General features: G+C 36.5%; 4 protein-coding genes across 5 annotated transcripts; 3 read left to right on the top strand and 1 right to left on the bottom strand.

The window, feature by feature from the left end:
* The first annotated feature begins 767 nt into the window (after positions 1-767).
* On the top strand, positions 768-4,328 carry LOC114726741 (uncharacterized). Its single transcript, XM_028913427.1, has 3 exons — positions 768-1,853; positions 3,093-3,626; positions 3,930-4,328. Exons 1-3 carry the CDS (start codon positions 1,008-1,010, stop codon positions 4,029-4,031), a joined length of 1,482 nt encoding a protein of 493 aa, XP_028769260.1. The 5' UTR covers positions 768-1,007; the 3' UTR covers positions 4,032-4,328.
* An 805-nt stretch (positions 4,329-5,133) lies between these two features.
* LOC114726742 (probable receptor-like protein kinase At5g24010) lies at positions 5,134-6,949 on the top strand. Its single transcript, XM_028913428.1, has one exon. It carries the CDS (start codon positions 5,216-5,218, stop codon positions 6,629-6,631), a length of 1,416 nt encoding a protein of 471 aa, XP_028769261.1. The 5' UTR covers positions 5,134-5,215; the 3' UTR covers positions 6,632-6,949.
* Positions 6,950-10,454: 3,505 nt separating this feature from the next.
* LOC114726739 (ferric reduction oxidase 2-like) lies at positions 10,455-13,996 on the top strand. The gene is given in 9 exon segments (XM_028913424.1): positions 10,455-10,650; positions 10,745-10,847; positions 10,941-11,135; positions 11,216-11,450; positions 11,551-11,878; positions 12,705-12,757; positions 12,760-12,953; positions 13,043-13,758; positions 13,854-13,996. Coding segments are annotated over 9 exon segments (2,163 nt in total).
* Positions 13,997-15,586: 1,590 nt separating this feature from the next.
* On the bottom strand, positions 15,587-18,512 carry LOC114726740 (ferric reduction oxidase 2-like). 2 transcript variants are annotated; one of them, XM_028913425.1, is made up of 8 exons: positions 18,317-18,512; positions 18,120-18,222; positions 17,836-18,030; positions 17,520-17,754; positions 17,091-17,418; positions 16,680-16,920; positions 15,877-16,586; positions 15,587-15,729 (listed from the first exon to the last, which is right to left on the bottom strand). In XM_028913425.1, exons 1-8 carry the CDS (start codon positions 18,510-18,512, stop codon positions 15,587-15,589), a joined length of 2,151 nt encoding a protein of 716 aa, XP_028769258.1. The 2 variants fall into 2 exon arrangements, with proteins under 2 accessions (XP_028769258.1, XP_028769259.1); XM_028913426.1 differs by having other exon boundaries at positions 17,836-18,024.
* Positions 18,513-21,896: the final 3,384 nt, after the last annotated feature.

Genomic DNA, 21,896 nt, shown 5'->3' with positions numbered 1-21,896 from the left:
GACTAATCATATATGCACGCATACGTTTTAAATGTAATTTACTGGTGGGAGAATTTTTGGCCATAAATGTAAGTTACTTGTGGGAGAATTTTACCCTTATTTGAAAAGGAAAAAAAAAAAAAAAGAGACACGAGGACAATTAGTAAATGTGGAGGGAGATAAAACTTTAATAAAAATAAAATTTAAAATTTTATTAATTTAATGTACTACTTAGTATGCAGGAATGTGGTACAAGTAACTTGTATTAGGAATTATGAAACCAGAAGAGTTTAGGAGAATTGAAGCCCACGAGCTTAGTAAAATTTACACCTTTGTTATCCGTCTCTTCAGCATAATAAATCCTGTAACGGAACCATACACGAGGAAGGAACTAGCAAGTCTCTTGAGTTTAATATGAATTTTTAATTCATAAAACCATCAATGGCTAACTAAATTGAAGAGAACTCCGACAAAAAAGAAAAAAATTTGAAGAGTTTCCGGTTTCACAGCCATGTTCCCCATTAAAGTTTTGTGCTGTAGACATGTAAATGATACATTAAGCATGCGTTCTTCTCAATTCTAACACCTTCCTTCACTTTTCGCATCCCCTTCAATTACTTTCCTCTGTTTTCCAGCAAAAATTTCAGCCTTTTTTCCTTCATCACTTTTATTCTTTTCCTCATACCAAGCATCCTTCTCCTTCCTTCTAAGTTCTAACCCGAGTTCAACTCCAAGCTAAGCATCGTCAGTTTTACACTTTTTTTTTTTTTTTTCCAATTCCAGAATTTTAAAATCCCCTTTTAGTATAAAAAGATTTTTCGAGGGACACAGATTTAGAATTCTCGTTACACTCAAAGCCTCCGGTGTTCCCATCTAGGCTGCTGCTTCTACCTCACCTCCCATCTTCGTCTTCTTCTTCCTCGACATCTTCTCTGTGACGGGGTTTTAGATTCTTGTAATGTGCAAGTTATGATCAAGTTACTTGTCGGTTTATATTCTGGTTCGGGGGCTTTTCTTTGTCTTCGGGTATGTTCACGACGATGAAGAACAATTTCAAAGATTCTGAGCACTTCCATCTCTCATGGACCTTCTCCAAGCTGATCGCCTTCTTCTTTCTCTTAGTCTCTGTCTCTTACCTCATCTACTCCCTTCGATTCGTTACCCATTCTTACGACTGCGAACAGCAAAACCCCCTGCCTTTAGTTAGCCATGTCCAGATATCACCTTCGATCGATGACGCCATTGAAGAGATCCCAAAACCCTCCGATGAAACCAATATTTCTCACATCGTCTTCGGAATTGGAGCTTCAGCGAAGCTATGGAAGCAGAGGAAAGAGTACATCAAGCTCTGGTGGAGACCTAAACAGATGCGAGGCATCGTTTGGCTCGATCGGAAGGTAGACACCGACTCTAAGGACAAAAACCTGCTTCCCCCATTGAAGATTTCTGAGGACACCGCTAGGTTTTCATACAAAAACCCTAAAGGGCACAAATCAGCGATTCGAATCTCGCGCATCGTTTCCGAGACGCTTAGGCTCGGGAATACGGAGGGCGTGAGGTGGTTCGTGATGGGGGATGACGACACTGTGTTCGTGACGGAGAATTTGGTGAAGGTCTTGCGGAAATACGATCACAATCAGTTCTATTACATTGGGAGTTCGTCGGAGAGTCACTTGCAGAACATATATTTCTCTTACAATATGGCTTATGGCGGCGGTGGATTTGCGATTAGCTATCCTTTGGCAGTGGCTTTGGAGAAAATGCAGGATAGGTGTATCCAGAGGTACCCCGGTTTGTACGGCTCAGATGATCGGATTCAGGCGTGTATGGCGGAGCTCGGTGTGCCCCTCACCAAAGAGCGAGGATTTCATCAGGTTAGTATTGAATTCTGGAATTCTTGTTTTTAAAATTTTCTGCTCCGGCTTGATTGATCTTATTCTTGTCCGTTTCCTTTTCCGGGTGATTCCTGAGAAAACGGAGGAAAACAGGCGAAACGCATGACTAATGATTGAGATGGGTAATTAAGTAGAAAACAATTTTGAATAAAGCAGGACAGTTTTTAGGATTCTTGCTCATTCTAATAACATAGCATTATTAATTTATTATCATTGTTGTTATCAATAATCAATCAATTTGGGCAAAAAAAAAAAAATCAATAATCGATCGCAATTAGCAAAAGCTTGGTATAGGCATGGGATGTACACGCCCAGTACAATAATTTGCTTTTGGGAAGGCGGAACTGAACACTAACACCAGAAAATCCAAAACTCAAGCATCCAAATACTAGCACATCGGGGGCTTAAAATTCGGTGGGAAAAATGCTCGCGTCCTTACTGCCTATAGCAGCGGGTATGTTAGTAAATTAGTGAGCCAGACTGGGAACCGGGGCTAAAATCAATATCAGTGGGTTGATTATTTGTGTTGCATGTATGAATGGCTTTTGCGGTGAGTGACAAAGTGTTTGTTTATGTTTGGTTGAATCATGATTTGTTGACCTAATAAGCCTTCCACTAATGTTCGCACTCGAAAGTGAGAGTTTCTGCCCAGGAACGTTTAACAAGGATATTAATTTTAAAACTGGGCACTAAATAGAACTCGGGTTGTTTATTAGTCAACCGGGGGAGAAAAAGATAAAAATAGAAGTGGGGTTTTTCAATTAGAAACGCGTCTAGATGATTCAATGGAGAGTCAAACCTAAATGTAATCTCTAGGCTGGAAAGAAATGTTGTCTGGAAATGGACAGGTGTTAGAAATATGTGGCGCAATGTGTTCTGTGTCTTTAAAATGCGAGCTGTCCGGTAGTAATGGCTGGATCCCACAGGAAAGCCTTTTCTGTATCAAACATTTGCGAAGATGGAGAGCGCCAACGATCGGCTCCGTGATTGCGATTTTTGGGAGGCTCACCGCCACCTCCACTGTCTTCATCATGGTCTCCTGTTTTTAGTCCGTACTCTATCAATGTCAATATTTAATATTAAATCTCAAATCGACCTGTCAAATATATACATGCGTTGCTTTCCATTAGTTTGTTATTTTAAAAATACACTACAGTCTTTTGTGGGTTTTTCCCATACATCTAATCAATGTTACGTGTCGTTTTGTGTTTTGCCTAGTTTGATGTGTATGGGAATCTCTTTGGGCTTCTGACAGCCCATCCAATTGCCCCGTTGGTCTCGCTTCACCACTTGGACGTGGTTGAGCCCATATTCCCTAATGTGACCCGGGTCCAAGCCCTGAAGCGGCTTCAGGTGCCCATGAAGCTCGATCCGTACGGCCTCATCCAGCAATCCATTTGCTACGACAAAAAACGAACCTGGACCGTATCCGTGTCTTGGGGCTACGCCGTTCAGATATTTCGGGGCACCTTCTCGCCCCGAGAAATGGAGATGCCTGCGAGGACCTTCCTGAACTGGTATAAACGGGCCGACTACACCGCCTACCCCTTCAATACCCGACCCGTGTCACGCCATGTTTGCCAGAAACCGTTTGTTTATTATTTATCTGGTGCAGTCGCTCTGAATAATGTGACGAAGCTTGAGTATGTAAGGACCGAGTCGAACCCAGAATGCCGGTGGAAAATGGAGGATCCTTCGCAAATCCAGAGAATCGAGGTCTATAAGAAACCCGACCCGCATTTGTGGGACAAGGTAATTTTCATTTCCCGTAACTTCTTATGCTGCTACTTCTCAACTGTGTTTATAGGTATAATTTTTTTTTTTTTAATTTCTTTGTTGGGTGAATGATGGGATAAAACTTGAAGTAGAATATTTAGGTTTTCACTACTTCAATGTCAGTTTCTGTTAATAAACAATCTACATAATGTATATTTTCCTTAAATGTTCCAAGTGATATGGATACTTTTGTCTTTCAAAAATTTATCTGTTCGTTAGGGAAGGGCAAGGTTTTTGAGTGTTAATGGGATAGGTTTTGATTTTCGGTATGTTGTGCAGTCTCCAAGAAGGAATTGTTGCAGAGTAGTGCCGACGAAGAAGAAAGGAACAATGGCGATCGACGTGGGAGAATGCCGAGAAGACGAAGTTGTTGAACTGTAGGCAGATAGATATATGGGAAACAACGCACCTTTGCTGTTTCCGAAGCGAAGAGGGCAAAAATCCTTTGCTGTATTCATATATTCATATCTCAATGATTCTCTTTTTCATTTCCTCCCTCCCTATTTTTCTGTTCAAATTGAAATCAAAATTCTTTTTAGATCTTGTTAAGGGAGAGAGTGGAACAATGAAAATGAGGATGACAGAGTAATGCAAATGATTCCCATGTTTTGTGGTGGGTTTACTCATTCAGGTGAGACACTGACACATTCCTCAATCCGTATGTCTTGTCTCTTGCCACTCTTCTTTGTGGTCTTCCCACAGCATTCAATAATTAGAACAAGTTTTATGAGAATTAAAAAAACCTTCAATTAATGGTTCAAATTCAATTGCATTTCTAGTCTTTTAATTTAGTTACGGAAAAATCGCTAATTCTAATTAATATGATTGTTTCTTCAGCCATCGAATCAATAATACAGATTGTATCAAAAAAAAACAGGCAAATGTTTCTTGTTTCAAAATTTATCTTTGTAATTAATAGAGTTAAATCAAATTGCAATGTTTGCCCAAAAAAAAAAAAAAATCAAGGTGCAATCATATGTAGTTAAAGTCAGCATATTCAATGAGAGGATTTTAATCATAACATTCCCGACTTAAAATAGAATATTTTAAGCTGAAAATGATTTAAAAATAACGACATAACTAAAATATATTATAGATTTCTTAATCCGTCCACATTTGGTATATTCTCTTCATAGTTCTCTCTCTTATTCCATAATTAAAATTTATAATAATATGATTAAAAATTATTATTTAATATTATTTTGGACCTCGGAGTAAAAACAATTTTTCCAGAAAGTGACAGAAAAAAATTTAATTTCTTTAAATTCAAAAACAAAAAAATAAATATAAACACGCAACCGTTCCGGTAATCATTCAAACTAAACGTTGGCCCAAAAAAAAGAGTAAACTAAATCGACACTATACGATGGCCCAACAAAAACAAAAAGTCAACAGTATTCTTTCCAGCTTGCAGAAGCGTGTGGGACCCACACGCATTGACACGATGACGCTCTGAATCAGCCTTCGCCCCAACGCCCTCAAGTTGCTGCTAATCCGAATGTAGGAAAGTCATCTGGCTCATTTTCGGTCTTCGCCTTCTGAATCCTCTCGAGAACCTCTCAGTCATGGAGTTTCTGCAGGTGAACCTCGTATCTTGTTTCCTCTTGCTTTGTTTCCGCACGCTTTCCGTGTACTCCCGCCTCTTCTCTCCCGTCGACAACTATCTAATCGATTGCGGTTCGGCGGCCGTGAGCACCATAGACAACCGTCGATTCGTCGGCGACCTCTCCGGCAACGACTCGCCCCTATCGTTTTCTGGTCGCTCGATTTCAATAAGAAATGAAAACCCTGTTCCGGGTTTGGCCCCAGTCTACCGCACGGTTAGGATTTTCAGAAGCCCTTCGAAGTATGCATTCCCTATCAGAGACAAAGGAACCCACATGGTACGTCTTCACTTTAATTCATTTAATTCTCCGGGATTCGATCTGGGTGATGCTCAATTTCACGTTTTGGTCGACGAGTTTATCGTTTTGAGCAATTTTAGCCGAGTTCGTTCTGAAAACCCTAGGATTATGGAGTATCTAATAAGGGTCGATGCTGAAAAGCTTGTGATAATGTTTGTTCCAACTGAAAAATCAAAATTTGCATTTGTGAATGCTATTGAGGTGATCTCTGCTCCGAAAGACCTCGTACCTGATACTGCACAATATGTGAGTTCGAAGAATGTAGTGGATTTTGATGGTTTAAGCAACCAGGCACTGGAAGTTGTCTACAGGTTGAATGTTGGGGGTCCTAAAGTCACTCCATTTAATGATTCCTTGTGGAGGACATGGATGCCTGATGGTAAGTTTTTCAAGCCCAATTATGCATCTCAAAGATTGTACTTTGGTGGTCGGATCAAGTATCAAAGAGGAGGTGCTAGCCGTGAAGTTGGACCTGACAATATGTATAACAGTGCTCGGCTGATCAAAAGCAAGAATGCTTCTGTTCCTATGGTCAATATGACATGGCAATTTCCAGTCATTGGGGGTTATAAATATCTTGTTCGGATGCACTTCTGTGACATTGCTAGTATTTCGATTGGGTTGCTGTACTTCAATGTTTATGTCAACGGGCATTTAGCGTATGCAGATTTGGATCTCTCTGGCATTACAGGTTTACTGGCTTCCCCCTTTTATGCTGATTTTGTTGTTGATGAAGACAGCTTAGGGGCTTTGAGTGTCAATATAGGACCCTCAAATAAAAGCATTCCATATGTGGTCGATGGTATCTTGAACGGAATTGAGATTTTTAGGTTGAATAATTCTCACAATAGTCTTGATGGAGAGGATTGTGCTGGTTTCGTGCTGAAGAACTGGTCAAGGGGAAATTCAGGGCTTTTCCTTACTTTGGTGGCTGCCATATGCATTGTATTAAGTATATCCTTATTGATTCGTAGGAGGATAGTTGGGTCAGGGGATTCCTTCCCATGGTCAAGGTTGCCGGTGGACATTTCAGATCACCATGTTAAGATAAGCGGTCTTCATTCAGAAAGCAAATAAGATGCGCGTAAAATATCTACAGATCCTGGTGAATAGGACTAGAAGGAGGAGGACGAGGAAAAGAGAGACGAGGCAGTGCTTTGTTGCGCCATAAGCCATTAAAGAATGGTGGAATTTGTAAGCCTGAAAATGTAACACTGCTTTGAACCTTAATTCTCTGCTAAAACGTACCCTAATTAGGGAGGTATCACCCTGTGTCTAAATTGCTCTACTTGTGTATAATATGTCATGCTGTAAGGCTTAACTCTTTTGCCTCTGCTTTGTATCCGTTGTCTGAAGCTGTATGCATGTATCTTGGTTGTAACTTTTGAAAATAGGGATATTATATCCCTCAGACTGTTAGTTCAAATAAATTTTTTGTTACCCTCGTTCAGAATCTGGCAATTGAATTTTCATTTTTCATAATATTTATGAAGAGTAAGCACTATTTAGAATCTTGCTTGAGAAGTATGATTAGTTTATATCATATCTACAAAAACTGAATTTTGTCTCTCTCTTCTTTTCTCCAAAATATTGTTATTCTTAAAGCAGATCAACTTATATTGCAGTAAATAAAAAATATACAAAGCCCAAAATAATACTCTATTAGTCTTTAATATAGAACTTATTTAACTAATTTGATTAAATTAAGAAAGTTAAGTAAGTTAGTTAATTATAAGAAATATAACATGTTTTTCCGAAAATACCATAATCATATTTCTTAATATCCTCTTTTCGTCTTCTGTTTGATTATAGTTGAGGAAGTATCCATATGGGTAATTTAAGAAAAATTGATAAATATGAGAAATATGTCTTATATTTAGGATTAAAATCAACTCAATAATTAGGTTCTATATTAAGGACCGGAGGAGTAATGTCATATGGGGCCAACAGATTCTTTTTTGGCCAAAATATTGGGCCAACAGATGAACACGGCAAAAACCAAACAAACACAAGAAACACACTGAGATTGATGATGATGACTGAGGACTGAGAACAGAATGGGAGAAGACGTGAAAAATGAAAAATCTGTAAGTTCGACAAACAAATTAAAGTTTTCTTGCAAATATTCTTATTCTACTGGTGCTCATTTAATGTTGAGAGAATTTCAGTAAAGGCTCTCTGTAACATTTTTTTTTAGAAATCAGGACCAAAGAAATTTACGAAAGGAATTTACAATTACACTTGAGGCTGCTAGGACTAAAACATAATTGTGGTAAATAACTGGTTGTAGTTATAATACTTGATCACTAGCATTCTTTAAACTAGCTATAATTGTCTGTATATTCTCCACACACACAAGCAGAGGAAAAGGACACTGAGTTTGCATATAGAAGGAGACTTTAATTACAAGTGATAAAAGTTCCCCAAGAAGATAAACGGACATATGATATTGCTTCACGAATCTAGCGTTCTCCTTTTGCCATTTGGCATTTGGAAATTACCCTAAATTGAACGATCCTTAGTTGTTTGCTGCAGACATAATCCTTTCTTGGGAAATTAGTTATTGGAAGGGAATCTTGTTCCTTAGACAAAAGAACTTATACCCTCATTTGTATGATCTCTGCAGAGGGGAACAGTATTGAGGGGAAGTTTTTGAGGTAGAATCAAATGGAATGAAAAATATATATAAAAATAATTATTACTATTGAGTAATTATAATTATAATACTATATCGGATCCTAATTATAAGAGTTAGTTGACTAATTTGAGGAGATTAAGGAAATAAGTTAAATTAGTTATTTGTAATAAATAGGTGTTGTCTTTTCTAGAATATCCTTGCTAATCAAATATATTGGTTAGAACTACTATTACTAGAAGGACTATATTAAAAAAACATACATAAATATAAGAGACAAAATGGATTGGGGTTTTATATTTAGGACCAAAATAAAAGTCAAACGAGATTTTATATTAAGGACTGGAGGTAGTAATATAATAACAAATACTAAATTATCACCAAACTATATTTCCTTTTTTAGGTGAAAACATATATTTCTTCTTAATTTTATACCAAACGTTCTTTAAGAGTAACTAAATCAATTTATATGAATAATAACTAAAATTTTCATCAATTAATTTGAAAGATAAGAAATATGAGATATAATATATAGTAAATTAACTTTTAACATTTTTCTTAAATTTTTATGGATTTTAATTTTTAAGTGCATGTATTAATGTAAATAAAGATGAATCGATGGGCATGGGGAGCTTGCATGCGACCCCACTTTATGATCCTAATAATTTCTTCCTCTTTTCTCCTCCTGAAAAGTTACACTCTTCCCTTTTGTTAGTATCAATCCTGTTATAAATTAGTTCGAATAAATTCTCAAGAAATGATAGTCAAGTAATTAAATATGTTTTACATTGATAAAATTATTTAAATTTGTCTTTGTTAAAAATATGTATTAAAAAAAAGGTATACATATAAACTATTTTGTGTTTTTTTTTTCCAATCATAATTATCAAACGGCCCGTGCATCCTCGTAAATAGACGTGATTACTTGTTTAAACTAACTAAATAAATTTAAATCTAACTGATAATTATCAGACGGGATGAAATATTGTACATCTGCCTTATTTGTCAAATTTGAATGTTCTCTACTAAAAAAAAAATTCTACGAAATAAAATAAATGAAACCAATTACTCCTCCAGTCCTATAATTCTTGAGTTGGTTTTGGTCCTCAATATAAGACCCATTTATCATATTTATCAATTTTCTCTAAATTATCCCTATAGATACTCTCTCAACCATAATAAAGTAAAAGAGGGAGATGAGGTATTAAGAAAGATGATTGTGGTGTTTTAGGAAAAATGTGTCATATTTCTTATAATTAACTAACTTATCTAACTTCCTTAATCTAATCAAATTAGTTAAATGGGTCTTATATTAAGGATCGGAGGAGTAATACATAACTACTGTGGATTTTGTGCATTGTACGGAATTTAAAAAAAAAAAGAGTTACAGTATTTGTCAAATAGTCCATCTTCATCATCTTTGAAGAAAAATGGATTCTTTCCAAGTTAATCAATAATATTTGACACCAAGAAGATCTACTTGCTAGTTTTAAAAAAAATTTCCTTTGTCGGCGAAAAAATTAAAATTTTTCCTTAAATATGCACCATATGCAGAATAAATATTCTTATAATTATGAAAGCAGATTTGTTATTATAATTGTTCCATGTGGCGTCATTAACTCCTTATTCTCTTATGCCATTTTTTCATTTGGGACAAATCACAAAAGTGAAGAGTTTGACATTGGGTGGCCTTTCAAGTTATGCCAATTTAATGGCTTCAAAAATGTTATGTCAAATTCGAAAAACTAACTAATAACAAAGATTATGACAAATTGCAGTGACGCCCCTCACCAACTGAAGTCTGTACAGGAATGAACATGAATTGCTCCCCTAAATCATTTACTTATTTTCACATTCCTAGCTAATTAAGTAGTTCATGAACCATATTGGATCCTTCTTTTCCTCTCCCTACTGTCCCTTTCGGAATTTCAGTTTTTATGGTAGCCAATTAGTTACGCCTCAATCTAATAAGCATTGATCTGTTCATTTGTTCAGAAATTAATCCGGACATTATAAATTTAAAATTCTTATTTTTATTTTCTAAATAGTGACGGATAAAAATTTATTTTTATTTTAAATCCTGCTGCTCTTAAAATACAAAAAAAAACTAAAATTTAAAATATAATATTCTAATAAAATTGAAACCGTTTAACTATGCAGACATGAGACGAGCATGCGTTCAACTATAAATACCGACACTCTACACACATTCTCCCACGTTGAGAGCTCTCTCTAAACGCACTTTCCCAACAACACTTAACTTTAATGGCATCAGAAATGGCGAAGAGGTCACCTTCCCTTGAAAACTTTTGCAGGCCTCAATCTGCTATAAGGCTTCTGGCTTTCATGGTGTTTCTGGGTTCCATCTTCATCTGGATAGTGAAACCCACCAACACTTTCTATTTAAACTGGCGCCCCGAGCTCGAATCACAGACTCGTTCCGCATATTTTGGCTCCCAAGGTTTCATTATTCTTCAACATCAACATTTTCGACTCTCTACAATATTTTTTGACATGTATAGTTATATACTGACGCTTTTGAGTATTTCTCGCAGGTGCCTATCTTTTAATTTTTTGTTTTCCTGTATTATTCATAGCCGTTTTGGGCTGTGTGTATGTCCACATAGCCAAAAAAGCCAATAGCATCAACCCGGAAAGGTACATTATGCAATTCTCTTTCTCTCTTTGTTCATCTTCTGCTACAGAAACAACCCATCTCTGATGTAAGTTTTGGCTATATCTCAGTGAAAGTAATGACGCAAAATATAAGAACCCTATATGGAAGCGTCCGGTGCTGGTCAAGGGACCTCTTGGAATTGTGTCCGCCATAGAACTAGTCTTCTTCGTTATGTTCGTCGCACTCCTTGTCTGGTCTCTTTCTTCTTATCTGAAATCTGGCTTCTCCCGAATCAACAAGCAATCAGCAGCAAAATCCGGCCACCAAGTGTACGGCCGTTTTCTTTTCTCCCGCTTGCACAATAAATATTATCACTAAATTGCATTCAAGTGCTTTTAAATTTTGACAGATGGCAGGAGAAATTGGAAAGTGCAGCACTGAGGATTGGACTTGTCGGGAACATATGCCTGGCTTTCCTATTTTTTCCGGTGGCGCGTGGCTCCTCCGTGCTGCCACTGCTTGGACTCACGTCTGAGAGTTGCATCAAATACCACATATGGATTGGCCACATCGTTATGACTCTCTTCACTCTTCATGGTGCCTTTTATGTCATTTACTGGGCATCCACCCATCAAATCTCTGAGGTTTATTATATACGACAACTTCCTACTTCAAATTATCAACTTTTGATTTAGATCCGTGAATTAATATTTGGGGTTCGGTTTATCCGGTGGTGACGTGCAGATGCTGAAGTGGGATAAGATTGGGATATCCAATTTTGCAGGAGAGATATCTCTGCTTGGTGGCTTGCTGCTGTGGGGTGTGACTGTGCCTCGTATAAGGAGAAAAGCTTTCGAGGTGTTCTTCTACACTCACTATCTCTACATCGTCTTCGTCGTCTTCTTCGTCTTCCATGTCGGCATGGTTTATACAAGTATTGTTCTACCTGGTCTCTACCTCTTCTTGCTTGATCGTTACCTCAGATTTCTGCAATCACGACGCCATGCTTGCTTGCTCTCTGCTCGCGTCTTGCCTTGTGACTCTCTGGAACTCAACTTCTCCAAAACCCCTGGTAATGAAATGATGCCTATTGCCACCCATTTCATCACAATTTTGAAAAATTTGATCTTTCCATTTTAAGTCGTTCTTCTGTTGTTGCGTTCCGTCATTGGATACAAATTCTGAAACATTCTTTATATAGTTAAAGTCATAAAGATACACCACAGCGACAGGCAATCAATCAAAATGAATACTAAAAACTTCCAATTATGTGAATGGAAAAGCCATAAACTACAATAAATCCGAATTTCAACCAGCACCACGAAATAATTCAACCAGCACCACGAAATAATTAATGTATATGAAGGATATTTATGTCATTTTAACTATGATATCACATTTGTAATTAATTTATATGAAGGGTATTTATGCTATTTTAAATTTTTTTAAATATAAAACTTCAATTCATTTTATTTTTCAAATTTATAGTTTATAATTATAATTTTTTTTCAAAGATCTCACGTGCCCACATATATATTAAAAGGGGCTTCCAACTTTCTATTTACAGGAGTAGAGTTTTCATCAATACAAATTATTAAAAGGGGTATTTTAAAAAAATAATATTTTTTTAATAAATAACTAACTCAACTAATTTTTTTAATTTTTATGAATTAGTATATCAGGACTTTTGTCTTCATCAATCAATGTCATGGCTTATCTATAAGCAAAGACGCTTCTTTCTTTCATTCTCTGTATGGAAAGAGAGAAAAATGATATTTAAATCTTGAGTTTATAACAGAAAATAATCCTTTTGTGTTTTTTTAAATTTAGATCTGAAGGGCGTAATCTATAGATCAGGAGCCAAATCACTGTTCGTCACATATGGTTTTCTATTGCAGGGTTGGCTTATAGTCCAACAAGTATTATGTTTATAAACATACCAAGTTACCAACCATATCTCACCTGCAATGGCATCCTTTTACTATTACTTCCAATAGTAACTTGGAACCAGACAACCTTAGTGTTGTGATCAAAAGCGAAGGAAGTTGGTCACAGAAGCTATATCGAATGCTGTCGTCTTCTCCAACAGATCGCCTTCATGTCTCCGTCGAAGGCCCTTATGGACCTGCGTCAACTAATTATCTCAGGTTCGTCAAATCATTTTAAAAGAAATTTAGATAAACACACTATATTGATTCATAGTTCACTTACTCCCAAATTTATTGTTTTAAAGCAGATATGAAACCCTTGTGATGGTGAGTGGCGGCAGTGGGATCACCCCTTTCATCTCTATCATTCGCGAACTAATATATCAGAGCACAACATCCAAATGCAAAACCCCAAAAGTTAAACTCATTTGTTCCTTCAAGAACTCTACATCTCTCTCAATGCTCGACCTTATCCTTCCATTACCTGGCACCCCCTCTGAACTTTCCAACCTGCAGATCCAAATAGAAGCTTTCATCACAAGAGACACAGGGCCCAAACCAGATAATAACCTTAATCGGCATCTTCGAGCCATATGGTTCAAACCTCATTCAACTGATGCACCCATATCAGCAGTACTGGGTCCGAGCCACTGGCTCTGGCTTGCTGCTATAATCTCATCCTCTTTCATTCTGTACCTTATCATTATTGGCATCATAAACCGTTGCTACATTTACCCTATTGAGCATAACTCGGACGGGATATTCTCGTACCCTTTGAAGTCATTCTTGAACATGCTGGTGATATGTGCTGCAATAGGTGTAACTTGTAGTGCAACTTTTCTTTGGAATAAGAAGCAGAATGCCAAAGAAGCAACGAAGATCCAGAACATGGAAGGGCCATCACCAACTGTGTCGCCAGCGTCAATGACGACTTTCAATGCAGATAGAGAAATGGAAAGCCTTCCATATCAGTCTCTTGTTCAAGCTACTAATGTGCACTATGGTGAAAGACCTGACCTCAAAAGTAATTAGTTGTTCATATCTTCTGCTGGGTACCTGAGTACGTATTGGATGGAATCACTGAATTTGAAATCTCACAGAAGCAATTTGTTGATGCAGGAATGATTCTCGAACACAGAGATGAGTCAAGCGTGGGAGTTCTTGTATCAGGTCCAAGGAGGATGAGGCAAGAGGTGGCAGCCATCTGCTCTCGAGGTTTAGCTGAGAATCTACACTTCGAGTCAATTAGCTTTAGCTGGTGATTCTACCCTTTACTGTAATATGTTGCCGTTGTTTTAAAAGACCCTAAGATCTTAGCCAGAATAAAAGAACTCATTTATAAGCCATATATAGTCCTATGCCAGTGCTAGACGTGCTTGTTGATTCTCTTAATATGTAACTTGTAACATGTAGTCTTTTTGCCGCGTGGCGAGGCGTTATCTTTATTCTTGAACTTTCTTCGTCTTTTGCTCAGTCAACTCATTTTAAATCTTCCAAAATTTGTAGTCTTTAACCTATTCATTCTATTGTAACCATATTTTCGTTGTATTCAATTAGAGGGAGAGAATTGTCACGAACAGAGTAGTTTTGTTGATATACGTCTCCGTAGCTTTCCTAAATAGCTGCACCGGACCCATATAGGTATTTGAATGTGAATTTGAATTACTATGAAGCATACGTATGTATATTTAAGAAGCACTGTCTCATAGTGATTTTATTAGAAAATAACACAAGTTTTAATGTCTTCTAACATCATAATTTATTTCATACACAAATATTTTTAAATGTAATTTTGTCTATATTCAACGTATCGGAAAGGATTGCACGAGCGCGATCATACACTCGGATGGCCCATTATTGCATGCGAGCGCAGATGTTGGATCATACAATGTTTTGCTAATAAAATTTTTCACTGCCTTCTGATGAAAAAAATGATTATGTGGGCATGCAAAAAAAAAAGAAAAAATGATTACACTTTCGAGCCTCAGCTCGTACCGAAAAAATTATTATTTCCATTTTATAATTCTTAATCTGATTTATTCCAATCAAGTCAGCTTAAATTTCGATATATACAGTTAATTGTATACCGTTTACATTTGATTTATACAGTTTAAAATTATTTAGACCTGTCCTTCAATTGACATCTTTTGTTTCAAAAGAACATAATACGTAATGACAACGATCCGTTAACGGAAAAGTTAGAACACAAATAGCATGAACAAAAATTATAAAACTTAAAATCTGACCTCTTTGATCAAATTTCTATTGTCAAAATTTAAGTACTTTATTTAATTGAGATAGCCGACGAGATCCAAATTATATATACATTTTTTTGACCAAAAAGAGAGTCCATTTTCTTAATAACCAAACTATAGAAATACACACACTAATAGCCGAAGCCCAAAAAGGAAAAGAACACTCAAAACAACCTAAACATACAACCTAAAAACACACACCTCACCAAAACAGAAAATATAGCCACCAATCAAAACAATAAAAGAACAAGCTAAAACTACCAGCTAGTCAACCAACACCGCTTCTAGAATATAATAATACAACAGCAGCAAGTCTAAACACTAGAATATCCTGACATTTCTATAGTCAAGGAAACTCTTTTTTTTCCCCCCCCGGTACTCACATAATAATACAACAGCAACGATCGAACAAGTTATTTATAAAGTTCTCACATTTGACCAACAAATACTCAATTAGACTTGTTCATATATCCCAAAGCAGCAAGTCTCTTATGCCCACTCATTAGGGTAGCGAAATGAACCACCACAAAGCTACCCCTTTTTGAATATTTTATGACAATACATTTGCTTACAACATCAACAACATAAATTGTAGGATTACCAGCTAAAGCTAATGGACTCAAAATGCATGTTCTTTGCTAAACCAGAAGAGCAAATGGCTGCAACCTCTTGCCTCATCTTCCTTGGACCTGCTACAAGAATCCCCACGCTTGACTCATCTTTCAGTTCAAGAATCATTCCTGCATTAATCAACAAAACAGTTCAATTTTTTTTTTCAAACTCATCATCAATAATGTTTGAATTCTCGTCAAACAGATGGGCGTAAATGCAAGTGCATGTCATGCTAAATAAAATAAAATAAAATTTGAAAAGAAAAAAAAACTTACTTTTTAGGTCAGGTCTTTCACCATAGTGTATATTAGTAGCTTGAACGAAGGTCTGATAAGGAAGGCTTTCCAATTCTCTATCTGCATTGAAAGTCATCGAAGCTGGTGACACAGTTGGTGTCGAACCTTCTATATTCTGGATCTTCTTTGCTTCTTTCGCATTCTGCTTCTTGTTCCAAAGAAATGCTGCACTAGCAGTCACGCCTATAGCCAAACATATCACCAACATGTTCAAGAATGACTTCAAAGAGTGTGAGAATTTTTTGTCCGTATTATGATCAATAGGATAGATGTAATAACGGTTTATGAACCCAATGATGATAAGGTACAGAATGAAAGAGGACGAGATCACAGCACCGAGCCAGAGCCAATGGTTCGGACCCAATGCAGCAGATATGGGCGCATCAGTTGGGTGTGGCTTGAACCATATGGTTCGGAGGAAGTGATTAGGGTTATGTGGTTTGGGCTCTTTCTCTCTCGTGACAAAAGCCTCTATTTTCAGCTGAATGTTGGAAATTTCAGAGGAAGTACCAGATAAGGGAAGGATGAGGTCTAGCATTGAGAGAGATGAAGAGTTCTTGAAGGAACAAATGAGTTTAACTTTCGGGGTTTTGCATCTGAATGTTGTGCTCTGATATATAATCTCGCGGATGATAGAAATGAAAGGGGTGATCCCACTGCCTCCACTCACCATCACAAGGGTGTCATATCTGCTTTACAACAATATATATTCGGGAGTAAGTGAAATATAAATTAATAGTGTGTTTATATAAATTTCTTTTAAACGAATTCACGAATTGAACCTCAGATAATTGGTTGACGCAGGTCCATAAGGGCCTTCGACGGAAACGTCGAGACGATCTATTGAAGAAGACGACAGCCTTTGATATAGCTTCTGTGACCAGCTTCCTTCGCTTTTGATCACAACGCTGAGCTTCTCTGGCTCCAACTTACCATTCGAAGTAACCGTAAATGGATGCCACTGCAGGTGAGATATGCTTGGCACATTTATGAATATAACACTTGTGGGATTATAAGACAACCCTGCAAAGAACCAAAATAATAAAAATCATGTCGATGATTAACACAGCCTGAACGTGTCAAAAGTATTAAACACCTTACAATGGCATGCTTGAAATCAAGAGACGCCCTTAATATTTTTTCCTTGCATGTCTGTTTTAGAGCAAGAAGTATGAGTAGTAATGAATAGTTACCATGGCTCTTGGAGAAGTTGAGTTCTAGATAGTCACAAGGCAAGAGACGAGCAGAAAGCAAGCGAACATGACGTCGTGATTGGAGAAGCCTGAGGAAACGATCGAGCAAGAAGAGGTAGAAACTAGGTAGAACAATAATAGTATTATCGATGCCCACGTGGAAGACGAAGAATACGAAGAAGACGATGTAGAGATAGTGAGTGTAGAAGAACACCTCGAAAGCTTTTCTTCTAATACGAGGCACAGTCACAACCCACAGCAACAAGCCACCCAGCAGAGATATCTCTCCTGCCAAATTGGACACCCCAATTTCATCCCATTTCAGCATCTGCACATCACCATATAACCAAATTAAACCCGAATATTAATTCACGGATCTAAATGAAAAATTGATAGTTTGAAGTGGGGAAGTTGTCGTATATAATAAACCTCAGAGATTTGATGGGTGGATGCCCAGTAAATGACATAAAAGGCACCATGAAGAGTGAAGAGAGTCATAACGATGTGGCCAATCCATATGTGATATTTGATGCAACTCTCAGAGGTGAGGTCAAGCAGTGGCAGCACGGAGGAGCCACGCGCCACCGGAAAAAATAGGAAAGCCAGGCATATGTTCCCGACAAGTCCAATCATCAGTGCCGCAGTTTTCAATTTCTCCTGCCATCTGCCAAAGTTTAAAGGACTTGATGAGTGTAACTACTGATAGTATTCATTGTGCAAGCAGGACTAAACAAAAAGGCCGTACACTTTCTCGCCGGCTTTTGCTGCTGATTGCTTGTTGATTTGGGAGAAACCAGATTTCAGATAAGAAGAAAGAGACCAGACGAGCAGAGCGACGAACATAAGAAAGAAGATTAGTTCTATGGCTGACACAATTCCTAGAGGGCCCTTCACCAGCACTGGACGCTTCCATATAGGGTTCTTGTATTTTATGCTATTACTGTCACCGCCGAGATTGAGCCAAAACTTATGTTATTTTTGTAGTACAGGATAAACAAAGGGAGAAAGAGAATTACATATATAAGGTACCTTTCCGGGTTGATGCTGTTGGTTTTTTTGGATATGTGGACATGCACACAGCCCAAAACGGCTATGAATAATACAGGAAAACAAAAAATTAAAAGATTTTCACCTGCGAAAAATACTCAAAAACTTCAGTGTATAGCTATACATGTCAAGGAGTATTGCAGAAAGTGTAAAACGTTGATGTTGAATAATAATGAAACCTAGTGAGCCAAAATAGGTGGAACGAGTCTGTGATTCGATGGCGGCGCTCCATTTTAAATAGAAAGTGTTGGTGGGTTTCATTATCCAAATGAAGATGGAACCCAGAAACACCACGAAAGCCAGAAGCCTTATAGCAGATTGAAGTCTGCGGAATTTTTCAAGGGAAGATGATCTCCTCACCATTTCTGGTGCCATCATTCTTTCCTTTCTTTGCTTCAAAAACAAGGCAAGTGTTTGGAAGTGATTTCAATGTGGCAGAATGTGAGGGGGGGTTTTGGTATTTATAGTTGAGAATAGAGAATTGAAATTATAGAATATGACGATTAATCCACAATATAGTCATGTACAAAATTGAAATTGTGAAAGGGATACTGAGAAGGAAAAGAAGCATGGCTCACGTACTGTTTGGAATGTGAAAAATCAGTAAATAATTCACCAAAGATTTGGTGGCACAATTCATGTAGGACCCCCATTTCATAAGGCAACTCGTTGCGCAATTTGACATATTTGTTGTTTTGTTTTTTTTTAAGGGGTGACCGAAGAAATACAGTTCACGATGATTGATGACTACGTTTCTGAGTTCTCTATTTTCCTCTGGAATATTTTCCCCGACGTTGGTCTGGTTCCATAATGACTCGTCATCGGCCAAACGGAGATAACACGTTTCATACATTCCGATGGCCGTAGTTTTGGGGGCGAACCATTGACCCACCCATACACACAGTGATCAGGCACATTGTGAGAGAATTACCGGCCAGCAGGGACAATGACTCGAGGGATATTCACAGAAGCACTAGGAGCTTTCAATTCCTGGGGAACTCCGTGAACGAGTGTAAAACGGAGAAGGGATAAATTTGATGCTTGGTGTGAAATGGAGCTCGGACGGGATCTTTGATTGTCCTCGCCTTCGGTCCTTCCCCTCCCTCTTTTGTCCCCTCAACGACTCAGCCTCCGTGGCACAAATTTTCATAAAATTTTCTTTTCATCAAATAAATTGCTTCCTCTCAGTTGAGATGTTTATTTTGATGTGTATAATTTTAATCCAATTCACTTACTAAACTAAATTTATAATTTTTCTAAATTATTCTTGTGAATCATATATATTAAAGGAGATTTCATTTATAGAAATAATGACTAAAGCTGTAATTTATAAAACCATCACATTTATAATAAAAAATTAATTAATTTAATTTTTTGTAATATATATAAATTAGTTGCGTGACTTTTATATTTAAAACCAATTAGAGTACTTATTTATAGGAGACAAATTATTACTAATATGAAAATTAGTTCGCACCCCGGGTAGTAGCCACACGCCTATTGAGGCTTTCACAATGGTTTGATATGATGTTGAAAACTACAGCCATTTCTCCCTTGCAAGAGGAAAATCATTTTGTTTCTTTTTTTCAGCCATCAATGGACTTCATCCCAGTTACAATACTCTTTTTATACATTTTCTCTAAATTAAGCGTAAATTTTTTCCGCATAGCCAGTGTTTTTAACTAATTAATCAAAATCGAACTCCTCTAACTAATAATTTTTATTGAGGATAATTTTGATATTATACAAAAAAGATAACTACATCTAACTAATTAACTACGTCAATTTATGTTAAATTAATTAATCATGGATTGGAGAGAATAGTGTATATATACAACATGAAAAGCCTGACCTCATCTCTGTAGCTCGGATTATTGATACGCATTTAAGGCGTTCAAGTAAAATCGTCGAGAGTTTGCTATATATATATATATTATGCCATATTCCATATAAAGATGCAGAATTATATAAGGAATATTATTACAACTAACCGACAATAATGCACTTTAATTACCTTTTAATGAGTAATTAGATAATACCCACCACGACATAGAATAATTAGCTCACAGTGTTACATGGAATTTTTGCTCCTCGGAGGAGGTTGATGAAACATGAGGGGTCCAGACTGCGGTCTTGTTCTTTTTGTATTTCGTGTTCATCGAATGATAGCTTCCTTCTTTAATCAAGAGGTGGGGAAAAAAGATCTCACATTCCACTTTGTCTTTTACAATTTGGACGTTACCCCTAGCCTTTTAGACATGATCTTTTTTATTGAAAGCAAATCCTATCCTTAAACAAAACAAATTACACCGTCATAATTGTGATCTCCATAAATATTGAGGGAAAGTTTGTTAGTTAGAATATATTAATCACATTCGAGAAAGAATGTTTTTGTTCCAAGCGTTCTTTTGATATAACTCGTAATTTATATCATCAGTAATAATTACAACTTTCAGAAATTTTCTTTTTAAGTGGCGTTAAGAAATATGGAAGTAATAATTTCAATATAATAACTTGTTTTAATATATATACTACCTTCGATCGTAATTATAAGAATTAGTTGATTAATTTGAAGAGATTAAGAAAAGAAGTTAGTTATTTGTAATAAATATATGTTGTTTTTCCTAAAATATCCTTACTAATTAAGTTTATTGGCTATAACTATCATTGTTATGAGGACTATCTTGAAAAAAAAAGTATAAATATGATAGACAAAATGGATTGGGGTATTATATTTAAGACTAAAATAAAAGTCAAATAAGGTCTTATATTAAGAACCGGAGATAGTATATTAACCTAAATTTATGGGTAGTTGACTCTGATTTTTCTTTTTACTTCCCCTCTACACGCTTCGAGCACAGGTGCGCATAATGCAGACACAAGCAACCTTCTAGGAGACACGAGGATTTTGCATTCTCCCACACTTTGTATATAAAGAAACTAATTTGGATAATGTTAATCAGATCGGGACGATGGCAAAAACGGAAAAAATAATTAGATTGGATTGTTGATTGCTTCCCCCCCCCCCCCAAAAAAAAAAAAGACTGCGATTCTTCGGTGTTGTCAAGGAATATGTTCATAACCAAATTATCGAATTAATTAGTGATATTGAAATGAATTATATCCCGTTCCAATGAAATTACAGTTTTCTTCAACAATTAAATCTAAATAATTTATTTTATACAGAGTAAACTATATTATCTCATTCAGTTCTCATTTAAATCAGATAATTCTCAATCCTATCTTTATTTAATTTACATAATCTGTTCTCGTGGCATTGTATTGGTCAAAAAAATAAATACAAACTAAAATAATCGAAATTAAAGCATGAAACTGTGGAGCATACTTCATATATAATTAATCCTCATTCTTTCATGCCTTTTTCGTTGGGACAGGTTGCAAACCGCTATGTTTGACTTTCCACTTATGTCAAATTTTAATGGCTTAAAAAATTCCCGATATTTATTCCAAACAATTAATCTGCTAACGATTAAGTTCTAAATGACTGCGAATTACTATGTTAAATTATCTATGAAAATATATTAGTTGTACGTAAATCAGACGTTTAAGTTTTCTAGAGAACTCCCAATAATTTGCAAGTAATTAAGATTTTAATGTTTACTATTAATGAAATTTTTTAGGATATAATTGCAATTACGAAAGTACTATCGTCAAAGTCATTCTTGTTAAAGAATGAAATATGTCAAATTGCAATGAGTTGACTCATGAAATGGGAGTCCTACATGAATTGAGCCGCCA

The sequence above is a fragment of the Neltuma alba genome, unplaced genomic scaffold, assembly GCF_004799145.2.
Source record: "Neltuma alba isolate B1F8T4 unplaced genomic scaffold, ASM479914v2 tig00012402_pilon, whole genome shotgun sequence".
Classification (NCBI taxonomy): domain Eukaryota; kingdom Viridiplantae; phylum Streptophyta; class Magnoliopsida; order Fabales; family Fabaceae; genus Neltuma; species Neltuma alba.
Note: the sequence above shows the minus strand (reverse complement) of the source record. Positions and strands in the feature narration are given on the sequence as shown.